At 43.1% G+C, this 15,538-nt stretch overlaps 1 protein-coding gene across 2 annotated transcripts; it reads left to right on the top strand.

The window, feature by feature from the left end:
- The first annotated feature begins 2,116 nt into the window (after positions 1-2,116).
- Positions 2,117-13,786, top strand: LOC115772653 (uncharacterized). 2 transcript variants are annotated; one of them, XM_030719031.1, is made up of 2 exons: positions 2,117-2,281; positions 10,734-13,786. In XM_030719031.1, exon 2 carries the CDS (start codon positions 10,782-10,784, stop codon positions 12,300-12,302), a length of 1,521 nt encoding a protein of 506 aa, XP_030574891.1. In that variant the 5' UTR covers positions 2,117-2,281; positions 10,734-10,781; the 3' UTR covers positions 12,303-13,786. The 2 variants fall into 2 exon arrangements, with proteins under 2 accessions (XP_030574891.1, XP_030574890.1); XM_030719030.1 differs by lacking the exon at positions 2,117-2,281 and adding an exon at positions 10,038-10,462 and having other exon boundaries at positions 10,751-13,786.
- Positions 13,787-15,538: the final 1,752 nt, after the last annotated feature.

Genomic DNA, 15,538 nt, shown 5'->3' with positions numbered 1-15,538 from the left:
CCTTTCTTTTGGACAAGCAAACAAAAAACTACCAACAAAGATCAACACAACAGTGTGCCCTCAGTTTATTTCTAAGGTGACAGCTGCACTTTAGTGCTCTGAAAGTTTAGGCTGGATGCATTTAAACTAAAATTGTTAGCAGAAGAAAGTGAAATTAATTTCACTGATTGAATAAGTATTCTTGCTGTGTGTTCTGTGCTCCAACAGCTGCAATTCCAACAGTTTAAAAGAGACTTGGCTCAGATTGGAACCAAGTATAACAACATTTATACATTTTCTGCAAATTAATACATTCCCATGACAATGCAGCACAGTTTGTGCTTCATTCAGTGGTTTTGTTAAGGTACGGTTTACAACATACACATGTAAAAATGTATTCCCCCCAGCAGAGGATTAACATTGCAGTTAAACAACCTGTTGCTGACCAGGTTATGTGTTCCCGAAATCCTTTTATTTGTTGAGATGTGACTTTGCAAACTGCGCTGCTGTGTTTTGTTTTGTTTTAAGAGAGAACAGATTTTCTGTTTTCTCATTGTACTTTTCTTTTTTTTCTAATTGTACTCTCATGGACTGTAAGCTCTAACATGCTAACTGAAGCCTTTGCAGTTTCTCTGAGCATTGCACGGTCCGACCTTGGAGTGAATTTGCTGGGACAACTACCTCTGGGAAGATTGTGGCACCGTGATAACACACACCTGAATGCTCCAGACCAAGCAAACTGGTAATACTCTGCTTTTATTGAGGTGGTCACATTTGCTGATGATCAGTTAATCCACTGCATTTGATTAGCAGCACCTGGCTGCTGCTTTTCCTCTTAATTCCTATGGAAGCAGTAGAGATGTGTTTAACTTTGTAAAAATTGTCTTTTTTCATATGACTGTACATCTGCTGGATACATATTAGAATACTGACCTGATAATTTTGCACAACTGTTTGTTAATCAGGAATATTGCCAAAAGCCAAATATCCAAAACCACAGATCTTGTGATTGTGTCCTCTGGTGGAGATCTTTCACGGTGATTTCATGGTAACAGAAGACCTTACAGTAGCTAATGTTCTACACAGATACTTCGGTGACTGTTTCACCCAAAAGGCACACCACAAAGCAGGTGAGCAAACAGTGCTCAACCTCTCCAAAGCACGTTAAGTGCAAAGATTTTTTGTTTTGTATTAATCCTCCATCAAACATGATCTCGGTGCTTGGAGACCAAACTAAACACAGTAGATTCAGAGAGGAATGGAGTGAGAGAAGAATTCAAACACAGATCCATTTGTCTTCATTAATGCATTACACAGTTTAAAGGATTATTTAACTTGGATGATTGAGAACACTTTTTTTTTTTTTCATTTACAGAACTGGCCTGTAGGAGTGGCTGTAGAGGTCCTTTTAGAAACAGCAATGGTACTAAATGAGGAATGAATGTAGCTGCACAGAAAAAAAAAGTAATACAAACACAAACATTAAATATCTTAAGCAAAGAACTCAGATTAAACTGGAATAAATGAGGATGGAATAGAATTAGAGTTTTACTCAGAGAGGACGCTTACATGACTTTTTTCATACCTACGTGAATTTAAACGCTTATCTTATTTTGGTGTGATAACGTAGCGACTGTCACAGCCAGACTAGATGTTTTATGAGCAATTAGTTCAGATCCAAAAGCAACCACAGGCTCAGAAAGATGGTTCACCTGGTTTATTTACAGCACTGAACAGTGATAAAGAAGATGGTGAGTGCTGGCTGGCAGGGGTTAGCTGTTAGTAGCTCCTGGAAGGCAAGGTGGGCTGACCAAGATGAGTGGGCTGCAGCTGAGAGAGCTGTAGGTGGGGGAGTAGCAGGCCCACTGGGACTGGCTGGGCCAGGAGGGAAAGCAGGAATGGATGGTTGATGAGTGCCCAAGGAAAACAGGCAGATTGGGTTGATTGGTGAGGAATGAGCTGAGGCACAAAGAAAACAGAGTTAGTCCAAGCAACAAACAAATTGTCTGGCTGCCTGATGAACGCTGTTATTACTCGGCTGGTCACAGTTATTTACCGGATGGATTTATCAACATGGCGGTGTAACCCAGTAGGTTCAAAATCGCATTTCTCCCTATCATTCATATGTCATGTTTTAGTTGTGTGTCAGTCACAGATACCCCCCTCTGTTCAAACCTTCTATGGACTGATCTTTGGTAATCTGAGCCCCATTGGCTGAAATTGCTAACCCCGCCCACCTACGCAGCAGAGGCATGTACGTGCTGCAGAAGCGCAGAGAGCAGGAGGCTAGAGGCCAGCGTGTCTGCCGAGCTGAGTTTCTAGCTTGGAAATAAACTGGAGGAAGTGGACAACACGACAACCTGGTTGACTAAAAACCTGTATGCGAGTGAGAGAGACGGAACCGACCTCTCGGTGGTTTCGAGCAGTGTGAGCGTCTTGGTGAGTGAATTGGGCTGGGCTAGCGCAGAGGCAAAAATAGCTCGGAGACTAAGATAGCATCGGAGCTTGATTAGCAGCTAATTAGTGCCAACATGTGGCAGCAGTCCTGATGGCTGTGGGAAATGGGTGCTACATATTAGTAACCCATGTTAAGTTTATGTTGGTACTGTTTTGTTCTTGAGTTGAATTGTATATTTTGTAATGTTTATTTTATTGAAGCCATGTTTCAAGCATAGCTAAAGCTGAACATTTATTTTATTTATTGTAACTGTGTTAAGCTGTGATACAGGACGCGTGTGTTACCATCAAAGTCTTATTGCAAATAAGCTAATGCTGCACCGGGGAAATGTACTTTTATGCATTTCTATTTGATTTGTGATTATTCCTCTTAGGTTTTAAGTTGGAATTTAATGTTATTGAATTATATGGTTCATCATACTGCTTGATTACATTCCTGTACATTTTAAGTAGTATGCCTGAATGTGAAGTGAAATTGGATTTGAAATATATTCCATGGTTGAACTGTACAGTTAAGATATGAGAAACTGAGTTAAGAAATACTTGAGCTATATTGAGCTAAAGTGAATTCTTATTGTGATGGTCCTGTATTTATACAGGCTAGGTTTTTTAGACATCGTGAAACTTGGACTGGATCCGATGGATTTCTCCCTGACGAGGGGGATGGCGAGCCACCCATTGAGATTCTGGAACTGAGCGGCCCAACCCTTGGCCTACAAAGAACGGGTTGTTCTTTCACACTATCAGCTCTCAACTGTGCGGTAGGACAATTGCCGTGCTACTGCCCTAAGACATTGCCTCCTGGCACGGAGCAAGTGACTTGACTGACTTACCCTACTGACTTAACTAATTATTGCCGGCCGAACTGAACTGAACTAAATTGAACTCAAAGAGTCAAGAACAATCTATTATTGGGTTATTACAGTGTTGTACATATTTTCCTATTGTGTTTTTTCATTGTTATTAATACAGTTGTTGTGTTCACTATCCGTGACTCCATTCATTCTGTGCATGTCACTCACTGCCCTAACCCTCCTAGGAGCCTAGAACCTGGTCCAGCAAGTAGGTTAATTATTCAGAGCCTATCCATTTATATATTTTCCTGTATGTGTTACAGACTTGGCGAGCCAGCCAGGAGGGTTAATTGTGGCTTTTCTAAAGTTTTACATCCAACCGTTGAGTGACTTAAGCCAGAGTGGCTGGAGCTTCACAGCTACTTGACTATCCACATTGCTGAACAGAAAGGTATCTTAACAATGGAAGTTGTGAAAACTCAGAATGTTAAAGTTCAAAATTCTGTTTTAGTCAGTGGTCTATCTAACAGTGAAATCGACAATGAAGTTTTTGACTTCCTGAAACAGTTGGTCCTGTCAATAGGCTAGTTGAAGTTCACACTACAGGTACAGTAAAGGTCATTGTAGAGTTTCAGCATGAAGCTACTGCTAAAGAACTGGAAAAAAGCTATTTACCTCTTGACAGACCATGCACTGCAAAACCAGAGGTTATTCACCACATTCAAAGCCTAGCCAGCGCTTATAGCATTGAGTCTGGTGCTTCTGCAACAGCAACTTACCTGTCAGAGTTAAAAGATATGGCGTTGCGAAGCAACCGTTCATTTGAAAGCATTTTGAGGGAGGAACTGGCCAAGATTGGGGAGTCGTTGGGAGGAACGATCCATGCTGACACTGTTGGCCACTCAGTCGAAGAGCCATTGCCTTCTACTGAAACACCCCCAGCCTCATCTCCTGTGTCACCAACTAGTGAACATGCCAGTGTTGTTCATAATGACCCTCACCCAATCACAGAAACTGTTGAATCACAGGTACCTGCCAGTTTATTAAGCACTCCTGAGGTACAACGTGTCATTGTTGAACACATTGTTAAAAGCAGTGACATAGCTTCAACCCCGAACTTACCTTGCAAGTTGAAACCCTTTTCGGGAAGAGTTCCACATCCTACTTTTGAAACCGATTATGACACCTGGCGTAGGAGTGTAGAATTCTGCTTGACTGATCCCTTACTTTCAGAAACCCAGATCGTGAGGAAAATTGCTGAAAGCTTGGCTCCTCCTGCAGCCAACATTGTGAAATCTCTCGGGCCTAAAGCAAGCCCAAACACTTACCTTGAACTTCTTGACTCTGCTTATGCTGCTGTGGAAGATGGTGATGAACTCTTTGCTCGTTTCTTGAACACCAACCAGAATGTTGGTGAAAAACCCTCAGACTTCCTGCAGAGATTACACACCGCCTTAAACTTAGTCGTAAGCAGAAATGGAATTGCCCCGGGTGATGCAAACAAACAACTTCTGAGGCAATTTTGCCGAGGCTGTTGGGACAGTCCGCTGATCGCCAGCCTCCAGCTTGAACAAAGGAAGAATGACCCACCTCAATTTGCTGAGCTACTTCTCCTACTGCGGACAGAAGAAGATAAACAGGCAAGTAAAATCACCCGCATGAAACAGCATCTGGGGATGCAAAAACCACGAGTTTTCTCCAATATGCAGTCCACGTGCTCATCAGGTAGGAACGGCCTAGAGCCTGCAATTAATGACACCTCTGCTGATCTTCAAAAGCAAATTACAGACCTCCAGACTCAAATAGCACAACTCAAAGCTGAAAAAACAGGGCAAGAGTCCAAGAGGCACCCTAAGGGGACAAAGCATAAAAACAAAAGCCAAGTTGAATCGAGAGAGACACAACAGATAAATGTATCGATGCCCAAGCCTAAACCCGGGTATTGCTTCAGATGTGGGGAGGACGGCCATATTGCTTCCAGCTGCAGCAATGGCCACAACCCAGCACTAGTAGCTATAAAAAGAAATGCCTTCAAACAAAAGCAGCGAGAGTGGGAACACCACCACAAAGTCAGTGAACACCCTGATTTAAACTAGGAAAAGCTTCTGTTGTGGGACAAACAGGAGCTAAGCCTAAATATCGTCCCACTAAAACCAAGACAAAAGAAGCTGCATGCTTAACCACTTAACTGGCGGCTAAAAAAAACAAAAAACGCCTGAAAAAGCATACCCAAATTAAATCAGCTGCTGTTCCTGAACTCTTTGGAGTAAACACAAAAGTTTAGTGTCTTTGCGAAGCAGACAACCTATATTTTTCATTTATGTAGTCAAAAGCACTGTAACTGTAATGAGTTTGTAGCTATTAAGTTTGGAACACAGAAAAAGTAGACAATTTTTGCCTCGCCTAGATTTTTCCTGATTGTTATCATGTAACTACACACTGAATATAGAAGGTATCGACTGGAAAATACATTGGAGCTGTAGAATGAAGTCTTTTTGTCATGCATTTCGAATTTCATCAAGATAGCACAAAAGCCTATTGTTTTGTAAAGGTTTTTGTGCATTGATGCCCTGGCGTGCTCTCTCACGTGCCATTTGGATAGTCCAAGTGCCGCATCTAAGCCCCCTTTGACATGCAAATTTTAAAGGGCTGTAACTCCTCAATGCTTCAACATACAGTCATCAATGAGGGCTCTAATCAAAGATACTACCCTGAGGAATCCTGTACTACACACAAAATTACTGAATAAATCATAAATAAAGCCATACTAATCTAATAAAATATGAATGACACTATTGTACATTGTAAAAAAAAAAACTAGTCACAAAACAAATCACCATTTCTGTAAATGCTATTTTATTTTTCAGAGTAATGTAAAAAAAAACACAGCACAGCAAACTGCAACTATTTACAATTATTCTGCTCTACCCCCACCCCCCCTCACATGGAATTTTCAATGTGCCACCGGTTATAACAGTCTCTGTTTGGGACAAAGCACAATGGCTTGTCACATGTGGTGCACTGGCCCTTCTGGCCCGTGCTGTAACAGGCATTAGATCCTCTTCATCAGATGAAGAAGCCTCTTCCACCATCTTCTCTTTGGCTGGCTGCCACTCATGATCAGAGGTTCCCCTAATTTGTAAAAGAAGGAAAATGTCAGGCCTTCATGCACCAAAAACCCAGTCATTTTTCAGTGATTCCCTTACACACACAAATAAATACATTGTATATCAAAAAAAGTTACAGTAAATGCAGACAGTGCATACACACATAAAATAAAAACCACACAATCCTCCCAGTAGTCCTTGTGTGATACAAAATGTACAACCTCCTCCCATACAATAACCCCCACCCCCAACTTGTAAAACTTTAGACACTTACTGGTCATCTCCATCGGAAAACGAATCTTCTTCTGATGTTGGATCATCAGTTGAACCCGAAAAGTCTGATGCTGAAACATCACTCTCTCTCCGTGTGAGCAATTCCACAACCTCCTGAGCGCTGAACTTGGTCTTGCCGGCGGCCCGCTGTGCCATTTCGCAAAACTCCAAAACAACGATGCGATCACGACGAATCTCAAATGAAGCTCTGAGACGTTGTCCACCTCACCTTGCCCTTTTATCGGGTGATGCTGACGTAATAGAGAAGCCTGCGAAACCCCCAATCGATACTTACAGTACACCTTTCCCTACCCCCAAACACCTGGCACATTTCAATACGTAAATCACACCACTATACAGCGCCCACGCAAACACACAATATAAGTGGCGCCACAGCGGCGCACGGTTATATTTTCTGTGTAATGGTGCATGCCAAGCTCAGCATTACATACATATTTACATCAGAACGGCATATAATACAAGGACGAGCTGAGAATAAAAACTTACCTTCTGCCTTCTGAGTAACAGGTGTTCATTTGCAGCGATAAAACTGGTCAAATCAGCGACGACATTCTCTAATACAAAATAATCCACTCTCGTGAGTCATTTAGTCACTTCGTATAATAAATGTAGTCTGTTTTTGATGCATTCTGACAATCCGTTGCCGAGAGAAAACATTGTAAATACTGTTTATGCACGTCAGCGCATAGACTCCTACTTCCTGTTTGGTTTACGCATGGAGGACGCACCGACTACGCACTGAATACGCAGGGAGTTTATGCCTTCATGTGAAAACACACCCCATAGTGCCATATACCCACGTGTCGGGAATTTTATTGGCTATCCATCTGTGGTTTTAGATTTCGGGTTAGAGTTGACCAATAAGAACGATTGGAGAACATTTGGGGGCATGTCCTTAAATGTCACATGACGCTCTCTGGATATTATTGGCTCTGGAAAATCCATTTCATAACATGATTGGCTAAATGAGGTGTCAATCGAATTCTGAGGGTCTAGTCTGTCATATAAAAGCATCGTGAGGGCGAACGGCAGCGTTACTGTGATGCTATGAGGCTTCAAAGTCGGAAATCGCTACAGAGGGCCCGCGGGCGGGCCCTTGCCAGTTAACAGGTTAACAACTAAGGTAAACCAGAAACCAAAACTCCCAAAAAGACTTGTGGGCAGAAAATGTACAGCCAAGGTTGCTATCAATGGGGTTGATTGCAATTGTTTGCTTGATACAGGCTCACAAGTAACGACCATTGCCAAATCATTCTATCAAGAACATTTATCTGACCACCCTATCAAGCCAATCACTGATCTCCTTGAGGTCGAAGGAGCAAATGGTCAGTCAGTCCCCTATTTGGGATATGTGGAAGCAAGCATCAAGTTTCCAAAAGATTTTGTTGAGACTGAGCCTGAACTGCCTACCCTAGCTTTAGTTGTACCTGACCTCCGTTCAAACTCAGATACACCCCTGCTAATTGGCACAAACACACTTGATCCCCTGTATGAGCAAATTGACAAGGTCACTTTACCCCACTCACTGTCCCTTTCTTATGGTTACTGGCAGTTGTTAAAAACACTGGAAATCAGAAAAAGACAGAGTGACAGTGGCAGGATTGGTTTCGTTAAGCTGAAAGGCAGAACTCAGGAAGTCCTGCCAGCCAACCAGAAACTACTGGTTGAAGGCTTTGTGTATGCTAATCAAGTTAACCCGGACCAGTGCGCACTCATTGAGCAACCAACTACCTCTCCCCTACCCGGGGGTATTTTTGTTGATTGCTGTCTTATCACCTTACCAAAGCGAGGACCATATAAAGTCCCTGTACTACTCAGAAATGAAACTAACCATGATATTACACTACCCACCAATTGTGTGATTGCTGAGTTAGCGACCCCTGATTGCATCATTCCATGCCCTGAACCAGAGAAAAGTGGCCAAAAGGTCTCTGCAACACGTTCATCCCAGCAGCAGACCTTAAACTCTAAGCTGAGCTTCGATTTTGGTGTTTCACCATTATCCGAGGAATGGAAGCAAAGGATAACTGCAAAGCTGAACAGTTTCTCTGATGTTTTCTCTCAGCATGAACTCGATTTTGGGCATGCCTCAAAAATCCAACATCACATTAACCTGAAAGATGAAACCCCATTCAAACAGAGATCCTGACCCATTCATCCTCATGATTATGAGGCAGTCAAAAAGCATCTACAAGCCCTTTTAGATGCAGGTATCATTCGTGAATCTGAATCCCCGTTTTCATCACCCATTGTGGTGGTTCGGAAAAAGAACGGTGATATAAGGTTATGCATTGACTACAGGAAGCTTAACCTTCAGACTATCCGTGATGCCTATGCACTGCCCAATCTAGAGGAGTCCCTTTCAGCTCTTGCTGGGTCGCAGTGGTTCTCTGTGATGGACCTCAAGTCGGGGTATTATCAAATTGAGATGAATGAGACAGACAAACCAAAAACAGCATTTGTGTGCCCCTTTGGGTTTTTTGAATTTAACCGTATGCCCCAGGGAATAACGAATGCCCCTAGCACATTCCAAAGGCTTATGGAAAAGTGCATGAAAGACATAAATCTCAGAGAAGTCCTAGTCTTTCTGGATGATTTAATTGTCTTCTCAAGTTCCCTTGAAGAGCACGAAACCAGGCTCGGTCATGTCCTCGAACGCTTGAGGGAGTATGGACTCAAACTCTCACCTGACAAATGTAGGTTCTTCCAAACCTCAGTCCGCTACCTAGGACACATTGTGTCTAGAGAGGGGGTGAAGACTGACCCTGAGAAGATCGAGGCATTAAAAACCTGGCCAAGGCCCCAGACTCTCAAAGAACTACAGTCGTTCTTGGGTTTCACCGGCTACTACCGGAGGTTTGTGAAGGACTACTCAAAAATAGTTAAGCCCCTCACATCCCTTACAGGCGGCTACCCACCCAAACGTAAAGGCTGTAAAAGCACCCCCCATGACCCGAAGTACTTGAACCCCAAAGAGCCCTTTGGTGGGCGTTGGAGTCCAGAGTGTCAGAGAGCGTTTGAGGGCATAATTGAGAAACTCACCACTTCACCTGTACTGGGCTATGCCGATCCAAAGCTCTCATATCTGTTACACACAGATGCTAGTACTATTGGACTTGGTGCAGCCCTCTATCAGCAACAGAATGGAAGCACACGGGTTATCGCCTATGCAAGCCGAGGCTTATCCCGTTGTGAAGCCAGATACCCAGCCCACAAATTAGAGTTCTTGGCTTTAAAGTGGGCTATAACAGACAAATTTCATGATTATCTGTACGGAACCACATTCACGGTTATCACAGATAATAACCCATTGACGTACCTTCTCACGACAGCTAAGCTTGATGCAACTAGTTACCGCTGGTTAGCTGCATTATCCACCTATAACTCTGACATCAGATACAGAGCTGGTAAACAAAATATGGATGCAGACGGGCTATCTCGAAAGCCCCAAAGTCAATCTGAAGATGATAAAATCTTCAAAGAAGAATGTCAGCGCATTGACAAATTCAGATCTCACTTGTTGTCCTCAGTTAAGGAGGTTGAGCTCCAACTTCATACTGACACAGTGGCTGCCACATGCCAAAGACACATTGTCTTAGCCCAATCTGAATCCACTTCTTGTGCACTTGTGCAATCACTATCTATGTCTGCGACAGCTATTCCTGAAATGTTTCAGGAGGAAGGTGATGACTGTAATCTGTTAACCTTACCCAAATACAGTCACACTGATCTTGTCCAAATGCAAAGGAATGACCCAGCCATTGGCAAAGTCATTGAGTTGATAGCAGCAGATGCTAGTCCTTCAGCCAACGTGAAGGCTGAGTCCCTTGATCTACTTATGCTTTTGAAAGAGTGGAAGCGGTTAGAGCTTCAAAATGATCTGCTCTACAGGAAGCGTCAGTCTGGATCAGAGACCCTGTTGCAATTTGTCCTCCCTGAAGCTCTAAGACCCAGTGTGATGCAAAATCTCCATGACAACATGGGACATTTGGGAACTGAGCGCACGCTTGAGCTCATTCGATCCCGATTCTATTGGCCTAAGATGGCCGCAGATGTTGAAAACAAGGTGAAAGCTTGTGAGAGGTGTGTCCGCAGAAAAGCGCTGCCTGATAAAGCTGCTCCACTTGTTAACATTCAGACCACCAGACCCATGGAGTTGGTCTGTATGGATTTCCTTTCAGTAGAACCCGACAGTAAGAACATGAAGGACATATTGGTAATAACCGATCACTTCACCAAATATGCCGTGGCCATTCCCACGAGAAATCAAAAGGCCACTACAGTCGCAAAGTGTTTGTGGGAACAATTCCTAGTCCATTACGGTTTCCCAGAGCGACTCCACAGCGACCAGGGGAGAGACTTTGAATCACAAACCATAAAGGAACTTTGTTCGCTGCTTGGTATACACAAAGTCAGAACGAGTCCATATCATCCCCGTGGTAACCCAGTGGAACGTTACAACCGTACCCTACTAGGTATGCTTGGTACTCTAAAAGACACAGAAAAACGTCATTGGTGTGACTATGTGAAACCACTCACTCATGCTTACAACTGTACAAGAAATGATGTAACTGGTTTTTCCCCGTACCAGTTAATGTTCGGAAGACAACCCCGTCTGCCCATAGACATTGCTTTCGGACTGCCACAGATTAACAAGCAGTCCATATCTCATTCACAGTATGTCAAACAGCTGAAAAATCACCTTGAAGACAGTTACAAAATAGCCATAAAAAACTCTCAGAAAGTGGCTGACAGAAACAAGAAAAGGTTCGACAAAGTCATCCGCGAGTCCACACTGGATGTGGGGGACCGAGTCTTGGTTCGTAACCTTCGCCTTAGAGACAAACACAAATTGGCGGACAAATGGGAACAGACTGTGTATGTTGTCACTAAACAGAAAGAGAATTTACCTGTCTACACAGTGACACCAGAGAAAGGAGATGGACCTCCCCGAACACTTCACAGGGATCTTTTGCTCCCTTGTGGATTTCTAGCACCCACAGAGGATGAACCTCAGCAAATGATCAAACCCCGTAAACCACAAACAAGGCAAAGTTCTTTCCAACCCGATAATGACACATTGGTTGAAGAAGAGGATAATGATTTTTGTCTCGAGATCAATTCTCCACAAATCACAGAGAGACATTTTTTCCAAATCTACGACTATCCAATAATGCCCGGAAATCAGACAAACAAAGAACCTGCAGGAGAACACTGCCTACAATCTACTGGATCAGAAACTTTGGAGCAAACCGAGAAAGTACCTTCAGAAAATAACTTATCTGAGACATCTACAGGAGACAATCAGACATCCAAGTCTTCTCTGACTGATGAACAGAGGCAAGCAACCAACTCACCTGTAATGAACAGCGAACCTGAAACCAACTTAACTGAAAAGCGAAAAGGAACCGGAACGCACCTATTGAATACTGGGACAGATCACAGTGAATCAGAGACACTGCAGATTGACTCTCAAGAATCTCTTCAACTCCGGAGATCTGAGAGAGATCGCCAGCCGTCCCGAAGACTACATTATGCTGAGCTGGGAAATCCCATGTTAACAGTTGTCAAATCACTTTTCCAAGGGTTAACCCAAGCGATGACTGATTCCCTTGCCCCTGACACTGATCATGGCAGAGTAGCCATGTACAGGGACGTACATGACATTTAAGAGGGGAGGGTGTAACCCAGTAGGTTCAAAATCGCATTTCTCCCTATCATTCATATGTCATGTTTTAGTTGTGTGTCAATCACAGATACCCCCCTCTGTTCAAACCTTCTATGGACTGATCTTTGGTAATCTGAGCCCCATTGGCTGAAATTGCTAACCCCGCCCACCTACGCAGCAGAGGCATGTACGTGCTGCAGAAGCGCAGAGAGCAGGAGGCTAGAGGCCAGCGTGTCTGCCGAGCTGAGTTTCTAGCTTGGAAATAAACTGGAGGAAGTGGACAACACGACAACCTGGTTGACTAAAAACCTGTATGCGAGTGAGAGAGACGGAACCGACCTCTCGGTGGTTTCGAGCAGTGTGAGCGTCTTGGTGAGTGAATTGGGCTGGGCTAGCGCAGAGGCAAAAATAGCTCGGAGACTAAGATAGCATCGGAGCTTGATTAGCAGCTAATTAGTGCCAACATGTGGCAGCAGTCCTGATGGCTGTGGGAAATGGGTGCTACATATTAGTAACCCATGTTAAGTTTATGTTGGTACTGTTTTGTTCTTGAGTTGAATTGTATATTTTGTAATGTTTATTTTATTGAAGCCATGTTTCAAGCATAGCTAAAGCTGAACATTTATTTTATTTATTGTAACTGTGTTAAGCTGTGATACAGGACGCGTGTGTTACCATCAAAGTCTTATTGCAAATAAGCTAATGCTGCACCGGGGAAATGTACTTTTATGCATTTCTATTTGATTTGTGATTATTCCTCTTAGGTTTTAAGTTGGAATTTAATGTTATTGAATTATATGGTTCATCATACTGCTTGATTACATTCCTGTACATTTTAAGTAGTATGCCTGAATGTGAAGTGAAATTGGATTTGAAATATATTCCATGGTTGAACTGTACAGTTAAGATATGAGAAACTGAGTTAAGAAATACTTGAGCTATATTGAGCTAAAGTGAATTCTTATTGTGATGGTCCTGTATTTATACAGGCTAGGTTTTTTAGACATCGTGAAACTTGGACTGGATCCGATGGATTTCTCCCTGACGAGGGGGATGGCGAGCCACCCATTGAGATTCTGGAACTGAGCGGCCCAACCCTTGGCCTACAAAGAACGGGTTGTTCTTTCACACTATCAGCTCTCAACTGTGCGGTAGGACAATTGCCGTGCTACTGCCCTAAGACATTGCCTCCTGGCACGGAGCAAGTGACTTGACTGACTTACCCTACTGACTTAACTAATTATTGCCGGCCGAACTGAACTGAACTAAATTGAACTCAAAGAGTCAAGAACAATCTATTATTGGGTTATTACAGTGTTGTACATATTTTCCTATTGTGTTTTTTCATTGTTATTAATACAGTTGTTGTGTTCACTATCCGTGACTCCATTCATTCTGTGCATGTCACTCACTGCCCTAACCCTCCTAGGAGCCTAGAACCTGGTCCAGCAAGTAGGTTAATTATTCAGAGCCTATCCATTTATATATTTTCCTGTATGTGTTACAGCTGCATCTAGCCAGAGTTACAAATACCAAACATGCATTAAAAAATTTAAGATACTTGGTTAAATTAAAGCTGATATCAGCAGATAGTGACACAATAAAAAAAAATGACCATAAGATCTCCAAGAAGAATGAAGGACACTAGTTGGAGTTGGGTTTGGGGTACATTCCATTTGATAATGCATAGTACCTGAAACCCACTCTACCAAGGTTAGTGGGTAGGGGGTGAAAATGTAGACAATTAAAGGCAGAACTGTCACAAGCACAGTACTGAGAACCTCATGGTTTTAAACTTCCATAGATATCTCTGTTCATTGGAAAATGTCTTTAAAAGATCTGTGCATGTGGGAAACACTGCAATATGAAAACATAAATCATGTCCAGAACAATAGCACATGCATCAAACCCACAACTTGAGTTAACACACTTGGAGGTTGCCCACGTGTGGACATGAAACTGTGACTGAATAGAAAATAGAATGAGAGACTAGGAGGAACCTCCCTCTGATGTGTATTTCCTGGTTTATATAAGGGCCCTCCATGTCCCATAAATCTATTAATACATCGCCACCAATATGAATGCAGTGGGGCCTTCAAATGCACCATTCTCCCTCCAATGCAACATAAGACAGACTGTGGTGCACGTACACATACGAGGGCTTTGTGCAGTTGTTTATCAGCAGGAACCTGGGTCTACATGAGGGAGGAAATGTTACTGGTTCCCACCATAACTCAGCATCGGCCTAATCAGTAATGGTAGCTTGATGAATGGAAGGCTATGGTCAACATAGGCCTTTGTCGCAAGCCGTAAACAATGAGTCAGACTGGTATATCTGACAATTATAACCACCCTTCAAGGACTTCTTAACATATCCAAATGTGGTCTTACCCCCACCCCCCTCTACACACACGCCCTCCCCCTCCTCCTCGTTTTAGCGCCAGTCATGTGGTTTTGTGAAATGACAGGTTCCATGCTCTCACACACAGTAAATCTGATACGCACAGTTCAGTATATCACTGTCGGCGTTTACACTGTTTGACCTCCACCGGTTTGCTCACAAGTGTCAGAATATAGAAGGAAGCAGAGCAAAAACCAACGAGGCAGCAGTTTTGCAAATGATAACGTCTATGTTCACACACTTTAAAAGTCATACACACATTCAACATCTGACAGGGCTGTCTGACCTCTACACAGCCAAATTTTACGGTCCGAGCTCAGGACAGATCAGATTTTTACACAGCTAATGCTCAGTGGCAGTGGCTGCTCCCAGGCAGAACTTAGCCCACAAGTTGGTATAGAGAAAAACTGTTGATCTGAATAAGCTTTATTCTTGAACATTGTTCTCAAGGATCTGCTGATATTGACTGGAATCCATGCAACCCTCAACTTTAACAAGATTCCCAGTACCTGCACTGGCCACACAGCCCCACAGCATGATGGAAATGCCACCAAATCTTACTGTGGGTACCAAGTGTTTGTCTTGGAATGCTGTGTTCTTTTTCCACCATGCATATCGCCCCTTGTTATGTCCAAATAACTCAATTTTAGATTCATCAGTCCACAGCACCTTATTCCAAAATGAAGCTGGCGTGTCCAAATGTGCTTTAGCAGACCTCAAGTGACTCTGTTTGTGGCGTGTGTGCAGAAAAGGCTTCTTCTGCATTACTCTCCCATACAGCCTCTCCTTGTGCAAAGTGCGCTGAATAGTTAAACGATGCACAGTGACACCATGTGCA

Source organism: Archocentrus centrarchus, chromosome 22 (genome assembly GCF_007364275.1).
Source record: "Archocentrus centrarchus isolate MPI-CPG fArcCen1 chromosome 22, fArcCen1, whole genome shotgun sequence".
Taxonomy (NCBI): Eukaryota; Metazoa; Chordata; class Actinopteri; order Cichliformes; family Cichlidae; genus Archocentrus; species Archocentrus centrarchus.
This window is presented reverse-complemented; position numbering and strand designations above follow the sequence as displayed.

What these genes read in the sequence shown, in the direction of transcription:
- LOC115772653 (XM_030719030.1), top strand. Translation starts at nt 10,050, where the DNA reads ATGGATGCAGACGGGCTATCTCGAAAGCCCCAAAGTCAATCTGAAGAT. An exon ending in GTGAAGGCTGAGTCCCTTGA is followed by an intron (nt 10,463 to 10,750) that starts TCTACTTATGCT and finishes TGATAAAGCTGC; the next exon opens with TCCACTTGTTAACATTCAGA.